This window comes from Camelus dromedarius, chromosome 19, assembly GCF_036321535.1.
Source record: "Camelus dromedarius isolate mCamDro1 chromosome 19, mCamDro1.pat, whole genome shotgun sequence".
Lineage (NCBI taxonomy): Eukaryota > Metazoa > Chordata > Mammalia > Artiodactyla > Camelidae > Camelus > Camelus dromedarius.
This window is the reverse complement of record NC_087454.1, coordinates 19153586-19181182: the sequence shown is the minus strand read 5'-3', so window position 1 is coordinate 19181182 and position 27597 is coordinate 19153586. Positions and strand designations below refer to the sequence as shown.

At 46.1% G+C, this 27597-nt stretch overlaps 2 protein-coding genes across 5 annotated transcripts; one reads left to right on the top strand and one right to left on the bottom strand.

Moving 5' to 3' along the window:
- Positions 1-6687: 6687 nt before the first annotated feature.
- ZFP57 (ZFP57 zinc finger protein) lies at positions 6688-10797 on the top strand. Its single transcript, XM_064476623.1, is given in 6 exon segments — positions 6688-7413; positions 7842-7968; positions 8444-8521; positions 9326-10495; positions 10498-10676; positions 10786-10797. Coding segments are annotated over 6 exon segments (1962 nt in total). The 5' UTR covers positions 6688-7017.
- MOG (myelin oligodendrocyte glycoprotein) lies at positions 9153-20621 on the bottom strand. 4 transcript variants are annotated; one of them, XR_010376827.1, is made up of 9 exons: positions 20389-20621; positions 18754-19101; positions 15379-15492; positions 14078-14098; positions 13714-13734; positions 12278-12394; positions 11956-11976; positions 10219-11533; positions 9153-9835 (listed from the first exon to the last, which is right to left on the bottom strand). XR_010376827.1 is itself a non-coding variant. In XM_010994246.3 (8 exons), exons 1-8 carry the CDS (start codon positions 20471-20473, stop codon positions 11247-11249), a joined length of 1014 nt encoding a protein of 337 aa, XP_010992548.3. In that variant the 5' UTR covers positions 20474-20621; the 3' UTR covers positions 9153-11246. The 4 variants fall into 4 exon arrangements, 3 of the variants coding, with proteins under 3 accessions (XP_010992548.3, XP_031290937.1, XP_031290936.1); XM_010994246.3 differs by having other exon boundaries at positions 9153-11533; XM_031435077.2 differs by lacking the exon at positions 9153-9835 and having other exon boundaries at positions 11418-11567; positions 20389-20620.
- Positions 20622-27597: the final 6976 nt, after the last annotated feature.

The window sequence follows — 27597 nt, the reverse complement described above, 5'->3', positions numbered from 1 at the left end:
ATAGAACCACAATTTAGAATAAGGCTGAACACAAGAGTATTTTTATCCTTCATGGGGGATGGTAAGCAGATCAGCAATGCCATTCAGCATAGGCTTTCTAAAATTCACATGTTTCCTACTCTCAATTCAAATAGTGAATAAAGTGTTTCTCACCAATCATGACTTATATTTTTATTCGTAACCCTATAGCAGAAAGGAGAAATAGTGGAATGGTGGGAGAAAATAAAACTTTTTGTCTGCCATGTGTCAAAGACCATTTATTTTCTCATTTAATCATCAACATACCTTGATTCCAGGGAAATGAACACTTCCTGACTAAGCTGAGAATGAACTATCTAAAGTCTTCCATATTGACAGAAAATTATGTTGAGAGGAAATTTAGCCAATGGATTTCTCAGTTTTTCTGGGATGTGCATGTAATATATCTAGTTACTCCTTTATTTATATATGTGAAGTTGTGGTCTATAAGTGTGGGTTTTCGTCTGTTTTTGCCTGTCCAGTGTCCCTTTTTCTCATAAACAAAATCCCACCCTCAGGGAACTGCTTACCCCCACCACAAGTCCCAGCCAATCATAATACCATCCTCTTGGCTATAGCGCTTGACATCAGTGTAGCCAGTGATTGGCTACAGGGGTTGGCATGTGACTCGAATGGCCCCAATCATAATCCTTCCCTGTTTCAATAAGAGGGACAAGAACATTTTCATAAAACTTACAGAGGTTGATTATGTCCCCAACTTTGGTCTGTGTGGGACTTGGGACTTAATGAGCAGTGAACTGAAACAAGTGGTCATTATCCTTATAATCTAGGACCAAGTAAACCCAACAAAAGAATCCAAGTAGCTGGACCAGAGGTAAGTTTGGATCTCTTAGACTTCGCCTTTAGCTGGGCTGCCACCCAGAGGATGTACCAGCTAGGGCAGCCTGGGGTTGCTGTTTGGCTCTTAGGAAAAAGAAGCATCATGTCCAGGGATTTCCAAAATATGACCTCCCACCCCTTTCATCTTGATCATTACTAGAGGAGATGATACTTTCAGGGGGACAGCAGATTCATGACCAAGATGTCTTACTAAGGTATGTGGGCCAAGAGGAGGTGAGGAAGAAAGTAAAATATCATTTTTAGTCAGCTTTTGAGAAGGCTGTTTCAGCCTGTGAATGGTGGTAGGAAACATGAAAGGTCCATTGATACCTTAATTATCATCCCATTGCCAAGTGGTTTTGCAATAAAAGGCACACCATTGTCATGTTTTCTGGGAAGCTGAAAACATGACACAGATTAGCTTCAAGGGGCATGATGGTATGGATGGAGGAGGTGACCTAGAATAACAACACTGCACCCTAAAGTGGCAACAGTGGAGAGGCACCGCTGATAGCCCTGAGAGGGGGTCAAAGATCCAATAAAGTCCATCTGCCAGGAGCAGGTGTGGACAGTGCTTCTTTCTATGTGGATTCCCTCATTGTAAGACAAGTCAACTTTTGGCAGTAGTCATAAGTCCAAATCAGAAACTGATTCCTTTACTTTGTGCCCAGTCTGTGATGGTGAATGTCTTGCCATGTCTGGTATGATATGGACCCAGGCAGCAATGGGGATAATCTTCACAAAACGTTTCCATCAGCAGCTTGATTCTGGTCGATCTTATCAGAGACCAGGCTCTTCTGTGGGCATTCACCTGAGTGACCCAGATAAGCAGCTATGGTTTATTTCCACAGTATGTAGCTCCAAAGAGAGATATCTAGCCAGTCTAGTTTTTCAAACGGCAGACCAAATAAGCAGGCCATTGGCAACAGCCCGAGAGTTAGTAAAATTATAGGAAGGTTGATCAAAGGGGTTATTGGTGAGAACTATGAAATGGCCTTGAGCTCTGCCCACCAAGCGGAGCGACGACATTCCATTTTTTGATTCTGCATCACTGGCAATGAGATTGCACGGCTGTGTCAGCCAGGGGCAGCATTGGGTTTCAGCTTACCCAAACCACAGTCTCAGTCACAAGCATTTAGGGACTCTCTGTGGACTGAGAGCCCCATTGAACCAGCAGCTTTGCTTCAGCTGGTAGAGTAGGGGGTAAAGTTTTTCCCAGAGCGATATCTGCCACTTTTCCATGTAAAGTAGAGGTGTTGAGGCCAGGCCAGCTACATCCTTAAATATACCATTTCCAAGTGAAGATTATTGGGTTCTTCCCACTTTGTTAGAAGTCAAGTCCAAGTTGACCTACCCTCAAATGTGAATATTAAGCCAGAATGTCCAAAGGCCTCCATGGGTCAAGTGTTTAGTTTTGATAGGAGCCCAATTGCAAACTAATGCTGCTTTTCAAAAAGAGTGCACCCAGTAACCATGTTAGGAAGGTGGCAGGTCCAAAACCCCAAGGGGTGCCACAGAGAACAGGCTGCCTCCCTTTGCCAGAGGCTCCAATCAGCAAAATCATCCATCACATTGACTTGCAGCTGTTGGTTCACCTGTTGGGAATTTCCTTTGTGAACTCTGAAACTGGTCCCTATACAGTGAGGACAAGGAAAGAGCAAAGAAAGAGGCAGGCTGCTCCAGATTGGTTGGTGGCTGTTTTAATAAGCACAGGAGCTTACATATGAGGCTTGTCTTTGGTGGCTGCAAGGAGAGTAGATCTCTGCACTGCCCCACCAGAATCTTAAAAGAGGTTCAGTCTTAACTGGGTTCAATCACATATTCAGTCCAGATGGCCTCAACAACACATTCTCTCAAGACTGTGTCCTTGAAATGGCTCTTTGTGTGAGAATGGCAGTTGGAATTTACATTCCAATGACAGGGGAGGCAGTGAGGAGCCTTGGATTGCCTGGGTCTGGCTCTCAGGTCCACTGGCAGTCACATCTTCTCAATGATCTCCTCCAGCAGTGGCTCAGAGGGTTTGTGGGGCTCCAACAATAGAGATCTTGCCACAGCTTGCTAGATTGTTACAGTGGGGTGAGGTCTTCCATTTTATTGTCTGTTAATGAGAAAGAACTGGGGCAATGGTTACAGACTGAGAATCAGGAAGTTGATTCATGGACAGCTGCCCAAATAGTACCGTGGCTATTAGTAAACTTCATCCTGGAGTCTTCATCATAAATCTGGTTGTTAGCTCAAGGGTTTGTGTTAGTATTTGGAACCATGTAGATCAGAACCAGAAGGGCTTCTCCCTTTTCCCCTTCTTAACAGCCCTCTATTCTATCAAACTCAGGCCCTTAGAGTCTTTATACCCTGGCTCCATAAATAGAGGTTCCCACAATACCTGGCTCTCCTCCAACTCTCTTCCCCCACCTCATCCTCTTTACACTCAGACCTCAATATCTGTCCTATAGCTTGTTCCACCTCAGTGTAGTCCCCCCAACCCCTACCCCACATTTCACAATGCTCCTCCGTTGCTGTCATGAGTTGAATCAGTTTCCCTTACTTGGTTTCTTCTCTATTTTAGGACTTTGCACTGCATCATAATGCATATGGTGCTGCTCTACTGTCTAGCTAGAAACTCCTCTACTCAGTTGAGCATCTGCTGCAAACTAAGCATTGCACTGAATGCTGCCGAGAGAGCTGCGGAGATGAATAAAACTGGTTCTGTCCCAATCCCTCCACCCAAACCTATGGTCTATTGCTTACTGAATGAATGAATAAATGTCCTATTCATCCCACTTTTCTTCGCTGATTCTCAAGATTTGAGGATCAAATCAAATCTGCAAACTATGGTGTAGGGGCTAGCTGCCTAGTTTTGTAAATAAAGTTATGTGGAAGCAGGGTCAGGATTAGGGTAAGACAAGTGAGGTAGGTTCAAGCCTGTGTAGGGTCAGATCCTGTCTTTATTGAAAGGATGATTTAGTTCCTTTATGGAAATGGAAAGCATAATTGCTATCCCTCCCCCAGCCTGTTTTCATGTTGGTCTAAATAAGATGGTAATCTGCGCAGCTGCTTCAATCCCATGCTCTTCCCACTGCCTTCTCCACCAGCAGAGTATCTCCATCTGACTGTACAGGAGCCTCTCAGCCTCTGACATGAATTGTACATCCGCAAGGGCAGAGCACAGTGTCAGGTCCCTTGAGAACGCTAAGAGACTTAAACCTGCATCTGCCAGCCATCCAGTACTAACCATGGAGCCGAGACTTAGTGTGCAGACCTGAAAGTCTGGTTCCCGTCCCAGTGCAGCTCCAGCAAGGCTCAACATCTCTCAGCCTGTCTCCTCACCTATTAAGACAGAATAGCAATTCCTGCCTCACAAGGTGTTTGTGCAGATTTAATGGAGGCTATGTTTACAAAAGTTTTGTATATATTGTAAAACCCCATGCCAATGTGAAAAATAAAAAATCATAATACAAAGTGGTGGATGGTTAAATGGTAATTAAGTGGAAAGAAAATAAATGATTTTTGTTAAGCTGATTAAAAAAAACAAAGGCATTGCTGAGAAAGGTTGAATTGGATTCGGTTACATGGCCATGGGAAGTAGACCTTTACCTGGGCGTGGTGCTCTCTGCCCCCACCTCTGTCAGCTATCATTATTTAAGTCACAGTGAGTGTTCTCCTCCTTTGCTTTTGCTTTCCTAAGGTGCTATATGCCTCCAGGTCTCTTTCTGGGGACCCATGAAGGTCTCATTTTTCCTTTGGGCTCTGGGTGATGGTGGTTGATGGTTGTGTGTTTTAATCAGAGGTAATTTAATCCTTTTTCCCCAAGAGTCAATTAAGACTGGGAACAAGGAAAGATCCCAGCGCTAGGTGGGACCAGTGGTTGCAATTGGTCAGAGGGATGGGCTAGTGAGGCGGGGCGGGCCCTCTTCCTTTTAAGCTTCCTAAATTGTGAACTCTTGACCTTGGCGGGCCCACAGCTTATCCCGGCAGGGTACGCGGTGGGCTTGCGGAAACCAGCGGGGAGATCGGGGCCGGGGCGGGGCCGCGGGCGCCCGGTAAAAGTGCGCTGGGGCGGAGCGGGCTCGCCGCTGGCCCCCACCCCGGAAACCCTGCGTCCCGAAGTCCCAGGCCTCGGCACGCGGCGGGTGAGTAGGGACAGCCGGGAGTTGAGCTCGCCGCGGTGGAGGCTAATGAAGGGTCTTTGTCCTGTGCTCCTCCGCCCCTGGCCTCTGCAAGGGAGCGGAGCATTGCCTGCTGATCTTGGAGGAGCTTCCAACCTCTGGGGCCCCTGGGGAAACCTGCGTGAGTCAGGGTGTGGCCTGGTGCGGCGACCACTCCTGCCACGTTGGGGATTTGGCCAAGAGAAGGGGCTCCTGGCACGTGTTGAAAAAGATGGGATCCCAGCAATGAAGTTTTGGGGCAGATGGGCATCATCGGGCAGTGCCGTCCCAGTCAACGGGACCATTTCAGTGGGTACTGATGAGGTGCCACGCGATGGTGACCAGAACTTTCCGTCCCGGCCCGCGGGAGCCCTCGAGCCTGGAGTGCAGGAGCTGGGCGTGCGACCTGTCTGGGCAGGAGTGGGAAGGGCCCTCGAGGGACAGAGCACAGAGCCCGGAAGGCCGCGTGAGAAGGGCGAAACTTGAGGGTCGTTTTGCTTGACCGAAGGGCAGAAAACTCTACTGGTTGGAGCACCTGGGGAGGGGGCGCGAAGGCTGACCCCGCGAAGCCTGGCAGATGTGTTGGGGATTTGAATCGTTCTCAGAACTGCTGTGGGAAAACACCGACGGATTTGGGGGTTAGAGGGAGATTGGGTGGACTCAGAAGACTGGAAAATGGCGACACACGCCCTCGAGGGAATTGCTTTCTGGAAGGGCGGGGACAGGCCCGGGAACAGATAGACCGGCCTGCGCCGGAAGTCTGTTGAGTTATACTCAGCCTCCCTCCACTCTCGGGCCAGCCGGTTGGAGCTCTGGGCCTTGTGACTGTAGAAAGTACTACGGGAGGCAATAGTGCCAGGGGCAAGCAGTAGCTGCCAGAAATTAAGTCTCCACAGTCATGCTCCCTTCCCAAACCAGAGAGCCAGCTTTGAATCTGGGCCGTGGGCCTCTTTTTGACAGCTACTGACAGAGATGGTACTGAGAACAGGAAAGCCAGACCTTGGGGATACTATTATTGAAACTGTTTGGAAGTATTACTTTTATTACCTTTGGCTGGAGAGTAGAACCACCCAGACCTGCACACCTCATTTGGAATGACTGTGGATGGTCTTGAAGGAGAGGGAGGGAGGGAGGGGCGGGGCGGAAGCTAGCTTCACCTCCCAGGAATGCATCTTTCTCTTGCATCTGCCTTCTTTTTAGCCATCCCATTAACTCCATTCCATTGTTAAATGCCCTTTTCCTTGCTGGTGTTTTCAATTCTACCACCATCCAAAAAAGTGAAAGGAAGAAAGTCAACAGGTTTTAATATCTTTATTCTATTCCTTCCATCTCAGGAGGAGGTGGGAGTTCAGCCATGTCTGCCTCTGAGCAGGAACTTCCCTCGAGGGCCCTGCGAGCCCTGAATAAGTGTTTGCTGTTGAGTTGTCATCGATATCATTCTTTACAAGAATCTGTACCTGTTAAAAATCCACATAACCGTATATTTTGGGGGCCTAGATGGGATCTTAGAGATCTCCTTTAATCTCATTTTCCAGTGAAACCAGAATGAAGAAACTTGCGCAAGGTGGTTTGTGACAGATCCAGGGCTGGTTACCTCAGGCATGTGCTTTCTTTCCAGAATACCGTACTATTGCTCTAGAGAGGGCTTTGGGACAGCAAAAATCATGTCCTCAGCAATACAGAGTCGAGGCTTTGAACACTAACTCTGCTGTGGACGAAGGGTATCCTTGATCACGTTACCTAGCACCTCTGTACTTGAGGTTCCTTAAAAAGGGGTCAGTAGTTGCTATCCCATGGGCCAGTGCTGAGAGGTTTTAGGTACAAAGCAGGGGGTCAGTGACTCTTGGTGGCCCTGGACCAAATAAGGAAGCTGTTGTTCCTCATTCCCCCTCTTGCTGATATGTTTTGTTTCTCTCTGATCTCAGGTTCCTAGAGGTGGCACCAGCCGATGGCTGGAAGCAGGGTGAACCAGAAGGCAGACATCTTCTGAGCCCTAATCTGGAGTTACCGAACAATGGTGACCGGGTCCCTGAACTCTATAGCCTAGGCTTGGAGGGGACCAAAGGTGTTCTTGGCTATGAAAGAAAAGAATTTGGACGACAGAACCTAAAAGGAAGACTGCCCCCTGGAGCAGATACATTTGCCACGGGAATCCATGTCAAACTCTGGGACCTTTGCAGAATCTCTCTGTCTACTCAGTTGTGGGGAGGTAGATGGCTCCAGGAAGGAGTCTAGTCAGCCTTGGGGGCCAGGCCAGGAGTGGATAGAGCTAGACAAAGACAGTATGAAGGAGAAGGTGTTTGACCAGCCGAAGACAATCGAACCTGTACAGAAGCTGCTCTCTGGGGTGGACGAAGAGGCTCTGCAGGAAGCCGTGAAGACAGAGTGCTGGTGGAAGATGTGGGTGAAGGTGAGACCAAGCTAGAGAAGGAGGGACCAGTCCTGGACCCTGGGAGCCCTTTCACCCATTTTCCTGTCTATAGACCAGATGGAATCTCAGACTATTCCAAGCTGAACAACACCCAGGAAAAGAGGCTCAAGGCTCTTCTCAGTCTCCCTTGGCATCCTTCATGGAGTACTTGCTGAAGTTCATCAGAGTGGCAGCCTTTTTCATTTGTTTCCTTTCTATTTCTATTCATTATATACCCCTCCTTCCTCCCCCAACATTTTTCTTCCCTCCTCTCCATCCTTCCTTCTCTGTCTGCGCACTGAAGTTGCTGTCTATTCATATTTCTCCCCTCCTTCCATAGTTTCCCTTTTCTCTAAGTTTTCTGAACCTTGAGACTGAATGTCTGTCTGTATGCATACAGACTTCCTGAATCTCTCCTGTTCTTCCAGAAGCCAGTCTCCTTTGAGGATGTGGCAGTGAATTTCACTCAGGAAGAGTGGGAATGTCTAAATGCCAGTCAGAGGGTCCTCTACCAGGACGTTATGTCAGAGACCTTCAGAAACCTGGTGTCTGTGGGTAAGAGGCTGGGGTTCCCTCACCAGCCCCCTGTCCAGGACTCTGGGACACCTGGTTCCCCTGGGCCAGTAGATGAGTTCATAATTAGCTTTACTGACTCTTGGTTCCATACCTTCAGGTGTAACAGATCTGGGTCACTAGGCTCAGGGTACAAGGAGAAGAAATGAAAGCTTGCATGAAGGCAAAGATAACACTTGCAACATGATGACAGTGTTCTCAAAGTTTGCAAATTTGCCTATTCATCCAACCAATACTTACTGAGTCACTCCTATTACATACCAGGCACTTTTTAGGAGCTGGCCTTTTGAGTGTCCCCTCCCTGTACCTGAGTGTCCCAGATTATGGTTCTTAAACCAAGGGTACAGAAGAAGGTAGCCTGTTGTCCCCATCAGGTGTGAAGGGGCGGAGCCTGGGGGGGACCTCAACTCTTCCTCTCCTTCCCCCTCTCCAGCCAGAATCTTTCTGTCTAATCCAGATCTGATCACCAAGCTTGAACAAGAAGAGAAACAGTGGAGAGCAGATCTCTGTCCCTCAAATGGAGGTCTTCATTCAGGTAAGAACTGCAGAGGAGAGAGGAGGGTGAAAAGGGCCCGAGACGTGCCTTGGGAGGATGGAAAGCTGGCTAAGAGGACCAGGGCTCTGCATCTCCACTCCTAGCCTGCATCCTCCCAGCCTGGTCAGACTTGGAGCTGGGAGGAACCTTGAGATCATCCGTGCAAGTCCCTTGGCTTCAAGAAGATGAGTATGGAAGCCATTTGGGACAAGTGAATAGCTTCAGTTTCTAGGGACAAGTGAATAGACTACATGTGGGCTGCTTATGTCAGTGATACCCCTGTGATGAAAAAAATCCTTCCTAAGAGAAAAGAAAGGGAAGGGAGGTGAGCTTGATGTTGAGTTGGATTAGTGGAGACTTGCTTCTGAGAGTTGAATAAGGACTTGAAAGAAATTTAAGTCTGAGCTGACCACACCTCCTGGTTTGCCAGAACAGCCCTGGTTTATGCTTCACACAGTTGCTTGATTATTAATGCCATCTCCTTTCACTCATGTGTCCCAATTTACAAGGTCACCTGTGGGTGTCTGTGGAGTGCTGGTGGGAGTATGAACAATATTGAAAAACAACAGGAAACAGATTTCAAGAAATGTGGTTATAGGTTAAAATTTTGATCTCTGATATTGTTGGAAGATTCCAGTTAAATTTTTATTTGCTTTTATTTCGAAAACCCTGAAGTTTTTTTCTTATCTCTGGCCTCTGAGGTCTAAGAGTGAGAGTGAATGTTGGGCAGGAGAAGGAGGGCAAGAGTGGGGGAAGTAAACTGAACTGAATGGAGAGCTTGTTATTCTTCCTTGTTCCCCCCAGGAGGCAAGAAGGAGAAACTTGAAGAACAGAGTCAAAGTGAGAGAGATCAGGGGACTAGTGATGACAAGAAGGTCCCTCTTGCTGGCAGAGGGGTGAGCCCCTCCTCCACTCCAGCTGGGTCCCTGGACAGGACGTCAGTGTTGCCCGCATCCTGGGCGGGGCCACCCTTTTCCTGCCACATCTGTGGCAGGTGTTTCAGCAAGCGCTCCGGCCTCCACAGCCACCAGTTTGTTCACAGTCCCAAGCGGCATAACATCACCTGCGGCCAGTGTGGGAAGTCATTCCGGAACCCCAAGGCCCTCAGCTACCACCGGCGCATGCACCTGGGGGAGAGGCCCTTCCGCTGCTCGCTCTGCGACAAGACCTATTGTGACGCTTCTGGACTGAGTCGTCACCGCCGCGTCCATCTGGGTTACCGGCCCCACTCGTGCCCCTTCTGTGGGAAGTGCTTCCGGGACCAATCCGAGCTCAAACGCCACCAGAAGACACACCAAGGCCAGGAGCAGAGGACTGGAAACCAGAAGCATATTGTGAGGATTCCAGATAGCGCAGCTGGATTCCAGGGACTCACAGCTGGGAACCAGGCACCAGTGGCCAGGACCCAAGGACCTGCATTTAAAACCAAGGGTCCTGAGGCTGGGGCCCAGCCATCTATAGATAAGAACCAGGCACCTGTAGCCAAGAACCGAGTGATCACTATGAAAACTCAGGCCCCCGTCTTTACAACCCCAGAGCCTGTGATCGGGACCCAGGCGACCAATACTAGAGCCACCTTCCTGGATTCCAAGACCAACTCTCACCCAGAAAAGCCTTCAAGATTCAAGGTATCTGGCTCTCACTGTCCCTTGACTTTCAGCAAGAGAGCCTGTCTCCCTGGCCCCCAGAAGGCCCACCTCACAGAGCAGTCCAACTGCTGCTTCCACTGTGGCAAGTCCTTCACTTTATTCTCGGGGCTGGTCAGGCACCAGCAGACTCACTGGAAGCAGAAGGTCTACCGCTGCCCTATCTGCGACGTCTGCTTTGGGGAGAAGGAGGACCTTTTGGGCCACTGGGGGGGCTACAAAGCCAAGGGGCTGTGGCTGGGGAGTCCGCATCAATGCTGGGCACTCCTGGGTCAGTGGCTTGGCTTCTTTCATGATACACCCCCTACAGCAGGGAAGGAAATGGATTTTTTTCTGGATCCATACCCCTGGAAGAGGGAAGGAGGGGAGGGGAGAAGGGAGGCAGAGGAAAGAAAGCAACTAAAGGTCTTGGAACAGAAATAAATGACCTTTCTGTCCAGGTCTTTCTCTGTTTGGTTTTCCTGAAGACTAACCTCCAGGGTAAGGAGACTGGGGGTAGAGGAACCCAGGTAAGGGGGTAATGAAGGAAATCTAGAAAGGAAAAGGGACAAGGAGTGGCACATGGAAACTTGTATTGTTATTAATTAGCACCTAGCTTGTTTCTTTTGTGTCTGATAGACCATCAAGTAGTAATTGTTGAATAAAACAGTGAACACTCCAATAGGTATGAAGATGGGAGAATAAGGATGAGGTGGGGGGAGAGTCTGAGGGACCCGTCTGGACTAGATGTGGTTGTAGAAAGAGTTGAATGCAGGCACGTTGCCCAGTTCCCATCCCTGGCTCCCCTGGCTCCTTGGAAGGCTGCCGGGCAAGATGGAGCTCTGGCCAGCCTTCTGTGGGTTCCCCCCTTCTCCTGGTTTTGGTTAGGGCTCCCCATGTCCTCACTCTGCAGGAGTCACTTGGCTCTCGGATGTTTTGGACTTTTCCTGCGCCTTCCCTTCAACCCTGCACACCTCTCAGCTCCGCCCCTCAGGGCTGAGATCTTGGAAGAAACAACCGCCATTTGCAAAGTTGGCATGCTGGAATTTGCAGCAAGGAGGTCCCTGGTCTCCAGTTTGTGGCAGAGACCCTCTTTTGTGTTACTCCCCAGCACAGGTGTCCTCTAAAGGAGAGAAAATCACCAGCCTGGCTGTGGCCAGAGAGGGGTTCCAGATGGGAGACAGGAGCAGAAAGATGTGGGTAACAATCTGGGGAAAGGGAGAGACAAGGTAGATGACAGAAGAAATTGATCCGACTTGGAATCCAGAGCATTCCCAGAAGTGCAGGTTGGAATGTCCCCATAGCGAAGAGGCCAATGAGTGTGCAACTTGACGAATGTGACATCCCCTAGGATCAATTCTTGGAGCAACCAGGCTCTTCTCCACCCCTGCCGAGATGCAAAATTATTCAGAAGGGGTTTCCTAGAAGGAGGAGAAAATAACTTGAAAAGTCTGTTGGTAGTTTCTATGATGAAACCATTAAACCAGGTAGAATAAAAGCCCCGTGAAGTCATCTGATCTCTGTGCCTGCCTCAGTGATTGGTCTCAGAGGTAAGGCACAGGGCAGCTGCTGTAGGAACGGGAGAGGAGGCCAGCTGGAGTGTGATTCCAGGAGAGGGGCATGGAGGTGGGCAAATCAGGCAGTAGGTGGGCGTGCCCCCAGCTTCCACCTCCCAGGAGGAGTCCTCCCTCCCTCCACCCATGCTTGCCCACCCCTCCTTTCCTCTGGGATTTTGATCCCTCAGTAACCCCCCTTCCCCTGGCTGCTTTCCTGGTTTTTTGTTCTCGTAAGAAAAAGAAGAAGACTTACTTAGCTCTTCAAGAAATTGCCCTGGAATCAAAGAGAAATAGGTGATGGGGGGAAGATGACCAGCTCCCTCCCCACATCCGCCCTGTGGAATTCACAGTTGGGCACCTCCTACCCCCTTTCCACTAAGAGACCCCTCAGATCTCAGAAAATGGTCCTCATGGATTCTCTGGGGAGCCGGGGATTGGCCATGGGCACAGAGCAGAAAGGAAGTCCCAGCTCCGACTCTTGGGCCCTGCGTCCATGCACCCTTTTTGTTTCCCCTCCAGGGCTGGCTTGGTCCCCTACTGCTCTGTTGGTCCTATTTGCTGCCCCACCACTGCACCTGCTAGTCTGCGATGTAGCCAGTTGTAGCAGATGATCAAGGCGACCACGGGTCCGAGAACGGGCACGATTACAAACAGGGTTATCTTCCAGCAGGGCACCCTCAGAAAGTGGGGATCTGAAGCGTTTGCCACAGAACAAGTAAGATTAACACGTGTTCCTCCTTCTGTCCCACCTCCACCCCACCTCCCCCATTTACTATTGGGTTTCTTAACCTGGGTTCCAAGAACACCAAAGGAGTCTGGGTAGAATCCAGGGAGTCCATGAACTTGGATGAGAAAAGCACTACGTTTTAATTTTTGCTAACTTTGAACTGAATTTAGCATTTTCTTCCACTAAAAATGTAGGTAATCAGTTATCAGCAGTCCTTTTGACTTTATCATCAATGGAAACCATATTCTTATCAGAGTTGTTGCAGAAGTCTCAAAATACTGTTTATCAATATTTTGAAATGGCAAGTTACTAGACCTGCTGCTACATTATTAATGTATTTTTGTTATTTAAAGGGACATTTGTCACAAATTTGTTTATATTTCAATGCAATGGTTTTCTTCGTAATTCTGCATGTTATATTTTATGTGTACATTTCAAAACATCCTGGGAAGGGAGGGGTCCACGAGGTACATCCCATACAAAAAGAGTGAAGACCTTTTGTTATTCAAATCCTACAAAGCAGAGATCCTATTCCTCCCTCTTTGAGTTGCAGACTGAGTGTGTTGTGCCTTCTGCACTCCCGATTAAATGCCAGGGTGGAGCTCTCCTGTGCTAGGTCTCAGGGGTACCTAGAGTCAGGAGGAGAGGCTGTTCAGGAAGGCTTCTCCAAGCAGGGACCACCTTATAATTTCTGCAACATCCATGCAACAGATATTTGGGTGCCCTTCTGTTGTGGGCATTGCCCTTAGGCACTGGACGCTCTGCAGTGAGCAAAAAGGACAGACTCCATATCCTTGGGCCAACATTCTAGTGGGGTTTGGTGTCTTCACCCTCCCCAAGAACCTTCCCTGAGTAGTCATGTGTAGTTACAGCTCCTCATTCTGTACTCAAGAAAGCTCATTCCTCCGTGTGAGTTTCTTTGATGATATATATGTACTTTGTTCTCCTGTTAATTTGTGTATATCGATCACCTCCTCAACTAAGCATCAATTGTATGTGCAAAGAATCTGTTTATCTCCCCTTTGTAATTCCTGAAAAAAGAAATAAGGCACATAAAGAACTTGTAATTCCTACAGAATGAGTTAACATTTGGGAAGCTGTTAGTTATAGTGTAATTTATAGTGTATTTGCTATTTAACCAATCCTAGACGCAAATGATGACATTCAAAGAAAGAACAAGAGAGGGAGGAAACCACCCAGGAGCCAGGGGTCTTATCTCCCCAGGTGACAGGAACCAGTGAAACGCCAAGCTGACCTGGGGGAGCTGGGTACCCCAAGACTTACCAAAAGTCCGGTGGAGATTCTCTGAAAGAAGAACAGATGGAAGGGACTTAGTGGGGCGCTCAAAATGATCCTGTCTCCTCTGATCCTTTGTTATTTAATCGCTTACAGTTGCTTCTAGTTGTGAGGCATGATGGAGGAAAGGAGACTGTAGGATTTCACTCTACCCTGGCTGAAGGGCAGGGAAGAGGAACGAGACTTTTCTACAATTCTCCGCTGGTTATAGGAGTTTTCAATTGTGAAGCTCCCGCCTGAAGGTCGCACAGAGTATTGGGACAGAGGCAGAGGTGGTCTGAGAAAATGACCATTTCAGTTATGCCAAAAGACCAGGAAGGAGGGCTGGGGAGGGACAGTGCCCAGAACTCACCTATTTCTGCTCGAAGTTTTCCTAAAAGAGAAAAAGGTGACACTTTTAGTTCCAGCTCAGGCACTAGATGGGGCGCCTCCACACCCAGCGCCCTGGGCCTTCCTATGGGCTGTTTCTCAGCTGCCTGGGAGCGTCCTTAGGAGGGTGAGAAGGGCACTGAGTTTGAAACCAAGAGTTCAGCTCTTTCCCTGACTATTGTCTGGGTTCCATATTGCGGTAAAGAGAGCTGAGAACCCTGGTAGACACTGTCCACCAATACCCCAAATCAACCTAAAGTTTTATTACCGCCCCCACAGCTCTCTGCTCCGCTTCTTGGTGGCACAGTTCACAAAGCCACTCCACCCCCTGCTGAGTTGTCACTTTGTAAATCTAAAGCCACTTCCCACCTGAATGAGGAAGGAACTAAATGTTTTGTTGAGCAGCTACTTGGTGGCTGGCTCAGTACTAGGGACTTTCCATAAGACTCGCCCCTTTAATCCACCCTTATGATGTAGGAGGGAGGCTGTCGTCTCCACTAGACAAGGCAATGGACGCTTGGAGAGTTCAAGTCACTGTCTGAGCTGGCTTCTAACCCAGGCTGCCTAACCCCACCAGTCAGGTTCTTTCTGCTCAGCCAAGTGGGCTGAAGACCTTTCTCATTTGGGAGAAGAGGTAACAGTATCTGGGATGAGGTCAAGGGGAGAAGATCCCACCAACATCCCCCCTGACATACTCCAAGCCCTCCTGGCTGCTTTACCCTCTTAGGAATGGGGGTGGGGGATTGAAGGTCCTGCTGGCTTTGGCTTTGAGAGCACTTGGTTGGGGGAGAAGTCTCCGAATGGAAGCTCTGGGCACAAGAGAGCTCCTTAGACCGCTGAACCTGAGTCCTCTGTGTTGAATGGAAAAGCAAGAGGAAACAACTTTCAAACACCTACTCCATGGTAGGGACTTTTACTCACAGGATCTTTATTTAAACCTCCTAATAGCACGGTCCTGCCCGATTCTGAAGCTCACACTCCCCCAGGTGCTTGAGCTGCTAGGGCTGGTACAGGGCCCAGAAGATGGAAGATTAGACCTGAGCTCTGCCACTTATAAGCTGAGTCAGCTTGAGTAAGTCTCTGAATCATGCCAGGCCTCAGTTGCCTCTTCTGTAAAATGGGGTCCTGTTATCTAAGTGATATTTACATTTGGTAAGATGTAAAACTTATAATTACAGAGTGAGTTCTGAACCCAGAAGTCACTCAAGAGTAAACATTAACTGACCACGCTCCAAGAGGCCAGGTCACTTCGGGGGAGGGTGCCACCCTGCCTCCAGTCCATACCTCTCAGTCTGCGCTGCAGGCAGAGGAAGACAAGGCCCACAGTGATCTGCAGGAGGAGCACAGGCAGAACCGCGATGAGAACCAGCACTCCAGGGTTGATCCAGTAGAAGGGATCTGAAAGGCAGAACCGGCATGGCCCAGCGCTGTACCCTCGACTCCCAGCCCCATGCTTGAGGCTCCGTTAAGTCATGTTGAAGAAAGGAACAATATCACCAAGATTCAAAGATGAAGACTTAGAGCCGACATCTTAAGTCACCTGTCACCTGATTGAGCTTAGTTAAAGGAAAAGTGGTTGTTTCCAGGAAAGTCCAGTGGCTTAGAATAATAGGAGTCTAGCCTCTATATTGGGCTGGTCCTGGAGAGTTTTAAGACCCACAGAAGGGACTTAGATCTGATCCTCCAGGCCAGGGGGTACCTTGAAGGACTCCATGCTGAGGAGTAACAAGATCTGATTTATCAACTGCAGGACTGGGGAGCGGGGGAGGGAGGTCATTTAAGAGGCCATGGTCATAGTGAAAATAAAAAACACGAGCCTGAACTAAGACAGTGATGGAGGTATAGGAAGTCAAGGGCATCGGTGAACTTAAACAGGAAAAAAACATTTATTTTCAGTAACTTTTAAACTGAAATTTAATGTTGCTTTCAATTGTGTTTGTAGGCAACCCCCCACAACAATGTGAACAGAACTTGAGAATTCGTCATTCCTAAAAATCAAGTATTTTCATATCACATCAGAATTGGTGCAGAAATCTCAAAATACCACTTAAGTTCAACATTTTGAAATTACACTAAGCAAGCTTGACAAAATAAATCAAACCTGAATCTGACTATGCATATTCTAATCTATGAGTTTACAGGAAATCCAGGGTTTGAAACACCGTCCAAACAGCATGGCAATGAAATCAGCAAAATCTAAACCATCGGAAACTCTACAGGACAAAAACCAACCTGTGGATCTTGTCTGGATCGGATTCAAGCAAACCCAATTGTAAAAATACATTTATAAAACAATCAGAAAAATGTGAGCACAGAGTATTGGTAAATGTCTGTTAAAGATGTCATTATAGTATTTGGGGTGTTTTGTTTTGTTTTGTTTTGTTTTTAGAGTTTTTCTATTTCAGGCTTACATTCTTGAGGATTTAGCAATGAAACGATAATGCTGCCTAGGATTTGCCTGAATGTTTCAGTTGGGGAGGATGGTAATGAGTGGAGTCAAATGAGACAGGTTGCCGGTCCTTGGGTCATAACTGTTGCAGTCAGGTGATGGAAACCTGGAGGCTCATTATAATAATCTCTCTACTTCTGTATATGTTTTAAGGTTCATAATGAAGAGTTCAAAGAAAGGATTACAGGCAACTAGGAATAAAACCACAAAAATGACAAGAAAAATATGAAAGTTGGAAAGAAAGACTAGAAACTCTTTAGAGAAAGAAAGGAGATAATTACACCTGAAACTTGGCAATCATATAGTTACTGCATTTCAGCCCTAAATTTGCCTCAGCTTCCTGAATCCCCAGGCTAGGTGGGTGGTCCATTGTTTACTCCTAAAACACTTTTTTAAAAAGACTCTTAGGCATGGAGATTATGACAGGAGGAAGGTTGGAATGTGGAAACCAACCCAAAGGAAAACTTGGACAAGTTTGAGAAAAACTCCCTGAGGCAGGTTTGTTTTTTTGTTTTTTGGGCTTTTTTTGTTTTGTTTTGTTTTGTTTTGTTTTGTTTTGTTTTGTTTTGTTTTGTTTTGTTTTGTTTTGCTTTGCTTTGTTTGATGGTGGGGATAGGGAGTTATTAAGGTAGGAAGTTGCTAAACAGAAATGAGGAAAATCTGCAAACTGGAGAGGTCCTCAATATCAGACATCTTGCCAGGTAAAAATAATCCCCCAAAGAAAACAGCTGTGTGGAGAACATTCTGTGACACACAAAGCTATTTTCATGTCCCTGAAATCTGTCTCTAGAAATAGGTCTTTGTTATCCCGCATACAATGCTATCTTCTGGTCCCAGCACTGCAACTGGAGCCCTGGCGATACTAAAGTGACCGATTGTCTGATGTTGAGCTACAGGTCAGGTGGAGGGAAAGGAAAATGACCTGAGGTTCCGGCCTCCCAAGAGTTTTTGCAACTAAGTTAGTTTTGCAATTAACTTTCTTTTCTTTCTTCCTTTTCAATGAAAGTACTAGGAATTGAACCCAGGACCTCCTGCATGCTAAGCATGCGCTCTACCACTGAGCTGTATCCACCCCCTCCAAATAGCAATTAACTTTCAAAGCTCCGGCTCCACCCACTTCCCCTTGTCCAAATCTTAACCCTTCCAGGGTAAAACAAAAAACAAAAAAAATGCCCAAGTCATCCATAGCACAAGACTTACTGAAAACGAAATTCTAGAGAAAGAAAGCAGTGGAGGTAAAACCCATAGGTAACATCTCTTTCTATGATTATATTCAGATATTTGTTTTACTTGTTTACTTCACTTGGACTGTATTTAGAAGAACAGGAATATGTTCTTCAATAATATTCCTTGTCTAATAAAACATCACAAATACATCAACTGAGGGATTCATTGTACTAGAATTTGATCAGTTTGACTCGTTAGGAATAAGGCTTTTTTGTTGAATAACAAATAAACAAAAAGACAGTCTAAAGCAAAACAAGAAGGGGAAAAGTCCACTTGGATATTTTGATTAATTTTCAGATTACTCATATTCCCCTCCAGTAGCACAAAATAATCACGAATTGATTACTTTGGATTTTGCTGCCTATCTTTACAATTTTTCCTATTTAAAATTTTAAAAAATTCTCTGTATGTACTCACAAATGTACATATTATACATACTTTTACATAAATGGATACATATGATCATATGGATAAAATTATGGCCTTTGTTCTTTTTTGTTTAGATCACACCCCATCCTCCCTCCTTTCCCCCATGGTGAATTAGCTTTCTTAGGGATATCTTTTTATATATTTCTCTGATCTTTAAAACATAAGCTTTTGTCTTTGTTCTCTGCATTCTGTAGCTTGCTTTTATCACTCAACAGTATCTTTGGGATACCTCCAAGCCGGTGGTATGGTGCTAAAACAAACTTTTAATGGCTGCATGATATTCACTGTATGGATAACAGTGTTTATTCAATCACTTCCCAACTCATGGGCATGGACTCTGATTCCGGTTTCCTTCCCATGCTGAATAATGATGCAGCGGACATTGTGTGTGTATAAATTCCCAGATACTGATGTGCATACCTCTATGGCTTGGATTTCCAGGAGTGAGGTGTTTGGATTGAAGGATCTCATTTCAGTGGAGAGGATGATTGAAGTCTCAAAGGGAGGTCTTGGCCACTCAACAGATCATACCTACTAATATTCGCAATACTCACCTTCCACTTTCAATTCCATCGCTGCCTCCTCTTGGTAAGAATGATCTCGGAAGAAGCAGGTGAAACCTCCCTCATCTGAGAACCTGACTTTTCGGATCCTGAGGGTCACCTTCCCCTCCCCAATGGTCTCTTTCAGCAGCTCCGTGCGGCCCCGGTATTCAGGCGCCTGCTCTTCGTCTTGGTCCTTGCCACTTCGGTAGAGATGAACCACCCTGGAGAAGGGGGGCCGGTACCACCCCACCTCCATGCCTGTAGCATTCTTTCCTGGAGATATGCGACAAGGCAGTTCCGCTTCATCCCCTACCAGAGCTCGGATGGGATGCCCTGGTCCGATTACTCTGAACTGTCCTGTCCAATACGCCAAAGAAAAGAAACTGGGCATCAGAGGGAACCTTGACAAACAAGCATGTCGTGGGAAGGGTTGCTTCCAAATAGGGAAAGAAGACACTTGATCAAAACAGGGCAAGAAGAAGACACTTGATTTTTAACAGGATTTTTTGAGGGGTGGGGTGGAGAGGTAATTAGTTTTATTTATTGAATTACCTTTTTAATGGAGGTGCTGGGGGTTGAACCCAGGACCTCATGTATGCTAAGCATGTGCTCTACCACTGAGCTATTTCCGCCCCCTGAATGCATGTTTTAAATAACATTCTACAGCCAGAGAAGAGTTCATTTTTTTCTTAAAGGTCTCTGGTTATAGAGATATTTTGAGTGCCCTGGATAGAACATTCTAGCATGTGGTCATCCCAGCCTTTAGGTCTCACCTTGGAATATAGCCTCCCTCTTCAGATATGGCCAAATTGACCCTTATTCTCCCATTAAACGTTTTGCTTTGGTCACTTCTCTGCAGCCCTCTCTCCATCACTTCTCAGCCCTCTTTCTTGGTTTGCTCCCTGGTCCCAAATTCTTCTCCTCTGAGATCTTCCACCCTAGAGGTGGCTCTCTATCCTTCTTTTTTTCCTCTGTATCTTCAGCCCTGGTACAGCTCCTAGACCCTGCCCTGTACATACTCCCAGTCTTTTTTTCCTCTGTGGGATATCTCCTCATCAGATTTGGAGCTACTAGAAGATGAGGCTGGATTCTCCACTAGACCTGCAACGATTTCCCAGGGGCGTGCATGGCCTGGGCCTCCTCTGATAGGTGGCTCCCTAAGGTTGGAAATATGTCTTTTGACAGCAGAGCTCCTCTATAAAAACTTACTAGTGCGCGATTGTGCAGAACAGAACTCCAAACACGACAAGACACTATGACTCAAAACAAACATTTATGGAGATTTACCAAGGGACAGGCATGACTAAGCACAGTATAGACCTCATCTCACTGAACCCTGACAGCAACTCCCAGAGGCTGTTATTATGATAGTCCCCATTTGATAGGTGACAAACCGAAGCTGGAAAGATAGGTAAGAGAGAGTTCAAGAAGAGCCTTCAGTTAAGGTCTTGTGATGGAGTTGGGGTCCCTTCTGCAGGCTGTAGGGAAACCCTGAAGGTGTCTGAGGGGAACCCTGTCAGCACATCTACATTTCGGAAAGACAACTTGTATAGCAATTTGAGGATGAGCTGAAGGAGGTGAGCCCAGAGAACTAGTCTTTCTATTCTCAGGAACTCCCAGGGCAGGAATAAAGATAAATCTTACCTGCGGAGCTGGAAGATAGCTGGAGGAGGAGGAAGAGGAGGGATGGGAGGCAGCTGGGCAGAGAGGCGCTCAATAAACTTGCCATCACTGCTGTCAGTGGGGACAGGGAGCCCCTGCATCAGGGTCAGGCTAAGCAGAGGCCCTCAGGGCACATGTCCCCTACCACTGAAAAAGCCCCAGGGGAGTATCGGGGAGGGCAGTGCTGCCCAGGGGCCCTGCCTCCTCCCCACAGAGCTGCAGCTGTGCTCCCAGGAACAGCCCCGAGTCATCCTTGCCAGGCACTTACACAAAAGGGCTACAGACGGAGGGGATGACCAGGGCTTGCCTTCCCCACCCCCTCAGAGCTGCGGAGCAGAGGCTGCCTGGTACTGCGCCTTCCTCCCCCGCTCCCTCCTGGTGGCCCAGCCTTCGAAGGGGCTTCTAGGATCTGACCTGCTGGGATGGACCGTTCACTGGACCTCAGGATGAGGCTTGCCCATGTGATCTGTACCCTTCAGCCCCTCTTCTCTAAGTTTTAGCCAAGGGAGAGGGAACTTTGTTGGATTTTTTTTTTAAAGAAGGAACATTTAGACTTGGTTTCCTGTTTCTAACTGTTTCATAACTGTCATCACCAGGTCATTCTTCTTGGTGTCTGACCTCCCACTGCAAGTCCAAATGCCCCTTCTGGTGTTCAGAGGTGTGATGGGTTGCTTGGGCTTAGTTAGCTTCTCGCTCCCAAGGAATATATTTAGGAAAATCATGAATTGAATGTCAGGAGTTGATGGTCACCTGTGCTCAGAGGGACAAACATGAAGAAAGGAAGATCCGCACAGTCAGCAACTGTCAGTCAACACAGGCACCGAGGATGGACCAGCACCAGGATGCGGGCATCACTCTCTGGTTTCCTCAGTGTCTTGGGGGGAGTAAGATCTGGGATGGAAATATGACCTTCTCCCTTATCATCCTTTTCCCCAGACTCAGCTAATCACTGAAGGATGAGACTAGTACTAGCACCAGTTTGAAAAATATAGAAATACAGTTATTTGCCAGTTGTAAAATAAGGATGTTGCATCCAAAAAAAAAAAAAAAAGAAAAGAAAAAAAAAAGTCAGGACAGACTATTTATTTATTTATTTTGAGGATGGACAATTTAAAGCCATGTTGTCCAATACTGGTCAATCACTGGTCACAAGTGACCATTTAAATTCAAATTAAATAAAGTTAAAAATTATGTTCCTTGATTGCACAGAAGCCATGTTTCAAATGCTCGGTAACACACAAAGCTAGTGGTTACTGCATTGAACAGCACACATACAGACCATATCCATCATCAAAAAAATTATATTGGGTGGCACCGCTCAAGGGCTAGGAACATGACTGGGACATAGATCTTCTGCTTTTGTCTGTGATGAGCACAAGGGGCTAGAAGGCTGGACTCTGGTCAGCTGAGTCTGGGAGTTGTGTGTTCACTTTTCTCTGCAAGGCAGCCGGAGTTTGGGCACAAGCAGGCTGACTCTTCTGAAGAGTGAAAGTCAAGGTCTGGAGGATGAATTAGGTGGGAAGAGGACTCTCTGTGCATGCCTGATTTCCTCTCCAGTGGGGAGTCTCTCCTTCCAGAACCTAAAATAGCCTGTGATGTTCTTCCTCTGTGATACAAGTTCAGGTTCAGGTAAGAGATCTATGCACAAGATGCTTTCCTGGGCAGCGTTTGGGGTTGTAGAGTGCTCAAAATTGTCTAGCACTAATCCAGTTGTCAACAGCTGGATGGGAGATGAACATGGAGTGGAGGGTTGGGAGAGCGGAGACTGGGAGGGGCTAGCCAACCAAAGCCACTTTGGAGAAATTACAGCATTTGAAACAAACAAACCAAAACCAAAAGCTTCCCACCTTATTAAAAGCTTCTAGGTGCCACTGTTCTAAGTGATTTGCATGTATTAACTCATTTAGTCCTCTGACAGTGAATCAAACATTAAATTATTATCATTCTGATTTGACAGATGAGGAAATTGAGGCACAAAAGAAATTGTCACCTGCCCAAGCCCAGACCACTAGGGGGTGGCAGAGCTGGGATTTGAAGCCGGGCATCCTAGCCCCAGCACTGGTCCTCACAGTGACTACACTACTCACTCTGAAGAGCTTGCCTCACTCACTTCCATGCTGTCAACTGCCTCACATCTCTGGAAAAGGGGTGGATTTCTGGAGCTGGGGCAAGCCTACCCTTGGATGACATGGTCTCTGGGCAAAGATGAAGCAAACAAGGGAAGGGACCAGAGACCACCAGCAAAAATGAAGCCAGTGGTGTTGTCATTTACAGAAATTCGAGTGTAGGAACATTTGCGTTTTGCTGGCCGTGGAGCATGGTGTGGATGTGTCTAAGAGGTCAGACCACCCTGTGTGGTTGGTCAGGCTGGTCATTTCCTTCAACTCTTAAATATTACTTTAGTTTTATGCAGGGGGCATGGAAAAGCTCAGTGGTAGAATGCACGCTTAGGATACAGGAGGTCCTGGGTTCAATCCCCTGTACCTCCATTAAAATAAAAAAGCTCTATAGTAACTTTGTGTAGCAAATGCAAATATTCTCAGGTTGTTTCTTGCTCCTCAGTAATTTCCATTTAATCTATATCTCTTGCCCTGTCTGGTAACAGGCCCAGTACATAGTCATGTATGCAAAGTTGACATAATGGAAAAATGATAATGTGTATGTTAATTAACACACTATCCATATGTGAAATATTAAGCTCTCAATAAATGGGAGCTTACCTAAACAGTTATCCAAATGCATAAGCTTTTCCAGATAATGTAAAAATATGTATTAATTCACTTTTCTGCTTCTTGTGTTGTTTACTTATTAATGCATAATTCCACATTAATACAAAATATAGCTCTTTTTTAAAAAACTTTAAACCTGGATTCTTATGTATTTGTTTATTTGGTTGTTCATTTGCTTCTGTTTCCAAATCCAAAATGGATAAAATGACATACTTTAAAAATCTTTCAGCCAACTTGTTTTCTCTGAATCCTTCTTCATATGTGCCGCTAGAGGGCGCTCCAGGAGGAAGTCCCTGCATGTGAGGACTAAATCCATCCTCCCTCCCTTTTTAACATAAATGGTAACAACAATTTATCTTGGAGACAATCTATGTCAATACCTAAGGAACAACCTTGTTATTTTATACAGCTACACAGTATTTTATGGCGTGAATGTATCCTACTTATTTAACTAGTTTCCCAGGACATTTAGATTTTTAAAATCTCTGTTTTACTAGGTTAAATACACATGCATTCAATCAATTTAAATTAATAAATACTTAACAGAAAGTGCTATGTGTCAAGCTTTATATTAGCCTCTGATTATAAAAGTTTCAGAAACAAGGTTCTTGCTTTCATGAAAGTTATATTCCAGTTATTTGTACCTATATTCTAGTTACATGTTACCCGAGGGCGCAAGTCAATGAGTATTAGGCAGTTATTTTCAATCTTTTTGCTCTTACATATAATTTGACAATAAATATCAGTCTATTAGGGACACCTACATCATTTGAGAGGCCAGGCACAGAACGAAACTATGTGGCCCCTTGCCCCTTATTCAAATAGCAGAAAAAGAGACTTTCCTTTCTTCTGTGGTTTCTTTCTTTTTTTCTTAATAAGGGGAGGTAATTAGGTTTATTTATTTACTTACTTAAATTTTTTTTTAATTGAAGTATAGTTGATTTACAATGTTACTTTCAGGTGTACAGCAAAGTGACTCAGTTATACATATGCATTTTTTCTTTTCAGATTCTTTTCCATTATATGTTGTTATAAGACATTGAATATAGTTTCCTGTGCTGTACAGTAGGTCCTTGTTGTTTATCTATTTTATATATAGTAATATGTGTCTGTTTATCCTTATCCCCTAATTTATCCCTCCCTGCCCTTTGGTAACCATAGTTTATTTTCTATGTTCTCTACTATCTTTTAAATGGAGGTACTGGGGAATTGAACCCAGGGCCTCCTGCATGCTAAGCATGTACTCCACCACTGAGTTATACCCTCCTCTCTCCCCTATCTTGGTTTCACATCGTGGTCATGTCAGCTTTGTTTTTGTTTTTGCTATTTCATGTCCTGTTCTTTCAGGTGCAAGGGTATTTAGGGGAGTGAATGCAGGCCTTCCCAAGTGCCGGGGGTCCTGCCTCTCAACTTGGCAAGAAGGGGTCTCCTCTCCCCTGTGCCCAGGCCCCTACTAGGAGAGAGAAGCTCAGAGGGTGGCAGTGGTTCCCTCGGGGAGTTGGAGGCATCTGAAAACCAGTTCTGGAGAGGCTGAGAGGCACAACCAAGCTTGAACATAGGCTCCAAGCCCTCAGCGCGTGTTCTATCACCCCATCAAACTTCACTTACAACACACAAATTGATAGATAAAACTATTAAAAATTTCAAGATAGTGACACAGAGCATTAGCACCCAAACACAGTATCCTCTTCTAAGCAAGGGGCCCTCTGCGACTTCTTTGGTGGGAGGCCCATGAAGTTCACTGCCTTCTACACAGGTGGAGTCGTATACTTTGCACAGGTGGATACATGATAGCTCAGCTCTCTCCTCTGTAAGTGGGGAATACTGACATCTACCTCACTAGGGCGGTCAAGAGAATCACATGAATGAGTCCATGTGGACTGTGAATGTTACCAAGTAAATAGCTGTTAAGTGCTCACATTAGCCCTCACATGCAGAGATTTTTCTTCTGGAGCTCCCTCTAGTGGTACAAATATCAGGAGGAAATTGATATTTTCTTTTCTACTTTTGTGGCCCTATTTTCCTAGTATTTGTGTATTTAAATTGGTCTGTAAATTCCATGGCGATTCAATGATTGATAGACGATGAAGTGTCTAATTTATACCCTCTTAGTTTCATAGGCCTTTTCCTAGCTGTAGGATCCTACAAGAGTATACATTTTCCTTTCCCAACTTTCTCTCGCTCCTCCTTGTCTTTTTTCCATCTCCCTGACGCCTTTATTTTTCGCCAGCATCTCTGCAGTATCCTGCAGGTGAAAGTCTGGGAGACGCTCCCAAGTCTGCCTCGCAACTGCTAACGTAACGGCTTCCCCACCGAGAATTGGTTGCCAGGAGCCTTTGTGGGCGGAGAATAAGGCGGCGACTACACATCCTCAGTAAAAAGCCAGGCGCCTGCAAACGGCGGCGCAGTGACATCTAGTTCCAATAGGCAAAGCTTTTCTTGCCCTTTTGCTTCAGAACCACTGACCTTGGTTACCTGCTTTCCTCCTCTGTCTGCTTTGGCCCAATGCTTTAGTCCAGCCTGGACGAAGGAGGGTTAAAATGTTGCGGGGCCAATATAGCAGGAGAGGGAAGACCTAGGTGGCTCTTCTGGCCCCTGGTCCAGTCTCTGAAAACATCCACCTGTGATGGCTCTTCGGTCACTACGCGATTGCTCCGACACGAGGAAAACATGATGGTAGCTATTTTGGAGCTGGGCGACTGGCATTTTGCCCATCATCTTGGAGCCTGTCCATTACAGTCCTTTCCCCTTCTCCCTCCAACTCCTAGCAGAGAAAACTATATGGAGAGAGAATTCTGTAGTCTCGAATTCTTTCAGGACTCCTAATATCCCTATTCCAGAGTATGGAGGACCCTGAATTTTCACATATAATAGGATTTATAGAAGCTGGATGCTCAGATGCAGATTCCAGCTCCACTCAGTTGACTGATGAATATGTCAGACTCCAGTTGACTGTACCCTGGGCTTGGACAGATAAGACCTGTGACCTTGAACAGATAAAGAAACCTCAGTTGCTTTAACTGTAAAATGCTGATTATACCACCCACCTCATGGAGTTGAACTGAGAACTGAATGAGACAGGGTGCCTAACGTGCTTAGATTTGTGTCTGGCTTTGGGTGTCTGGGCGTAGAAAGTCAGGCTCACAGGACCAGGACCCAAGTCTTTCTCTCGGTGTCATCTTCCCTTCTGCTCTAGGAAAGGAATCGGAAACAATCCCATTTCTGTGTATATTCCCAGGGATGCTGATGCTTCTGGAACTTTGGCCCCGGCTGCTCAAGAATCCTCCAAGTGCCAGATGAGAAGACGGAGGTCCAGATTTTTTTTTAATTGAGTCCGATCAAATTGACTCAAACTTGGACTTCCTTGTTGAGTGAACTTTATGACAGCCATTTTGACCAACCGGAGCAATTTGGTTCCCACTTGCCCTTGGTTCTCAGCAGCGTTCTGAATGGTTGGTACTGCCAAGCCACCTGATAAAGGAGGCATGTGTAGTTATAGTTTTGTCTCTGAAAAAAATGTCATGGAGGATATAGCTCAGTGGTAGAGTGCATGCTTAGCACACACAAGGTCTTGGATTCAATCCCCAGTACCTCCATTAAATAAATAAATAAATAAATAAACCTAATTACCATCCTCCTCCCCAAAATAAAAGAAATAAAATGTTATAAGCTATTCCAGAACAAATGAAAAGAAGACAGACCATTAAAAAATGGATCCATCTTTTTAAAAAATGTTATGGAGGGGGAAAAATGATTATGTTAATATATTTAACTGTAGGATGTTTAATATACTTTCTGAAATCATTGATTCAGTAACTGACTTACTAACAGTCACAGAAATCTAACCAGCTCAGTTTGTCTGTTAAGGCTGTTCCCTTACGGAAGGACAAGAATTTTGAAAGGTGCCAGTAAACTATGAAGGGGACTGGGGCCTTAAAATTACACATGCCTCCTTTATCGGGTGTTGGATGTGGAGACGTGTATCTAGGGGGAGGGTGGGGTAGACATGGGTACACTGGTTGTGTGTTGGTTATGGTTACACTTCTGGTGTGGCCTTGAGATATTGTGGTGATTTCTACTAGATCTGCTTGGCTTTCTGCCTAACTGGAGTTAAACAGGGCTCTGCACTATTGTATTCAAATCAAGGCTAGGAAACTGCCAGAAACGAGGCATTTCCTTTTTATTTCTTTTTGGTTTTGGGGGGACGAGGGTAATTAGGTTTATTTATTTTTATGTAGTTATATTTTAAATGGGGCTACTTCAGATTGAACCCAGGACCTCATGCATGCAAAGCACACACTCTACCACTGAGCTATACCCTCCCCTCTCCTTTTTATTTCATACACTGTTTAATATAACTTCACGGTGAGCATATGGCCTTTATATTAATGATTTTTTTTAAAAAAGTTACAAAACAAACCTGCAAAGGCTCCTTAGTTGGGAAAAATAACTATTTCTGGAA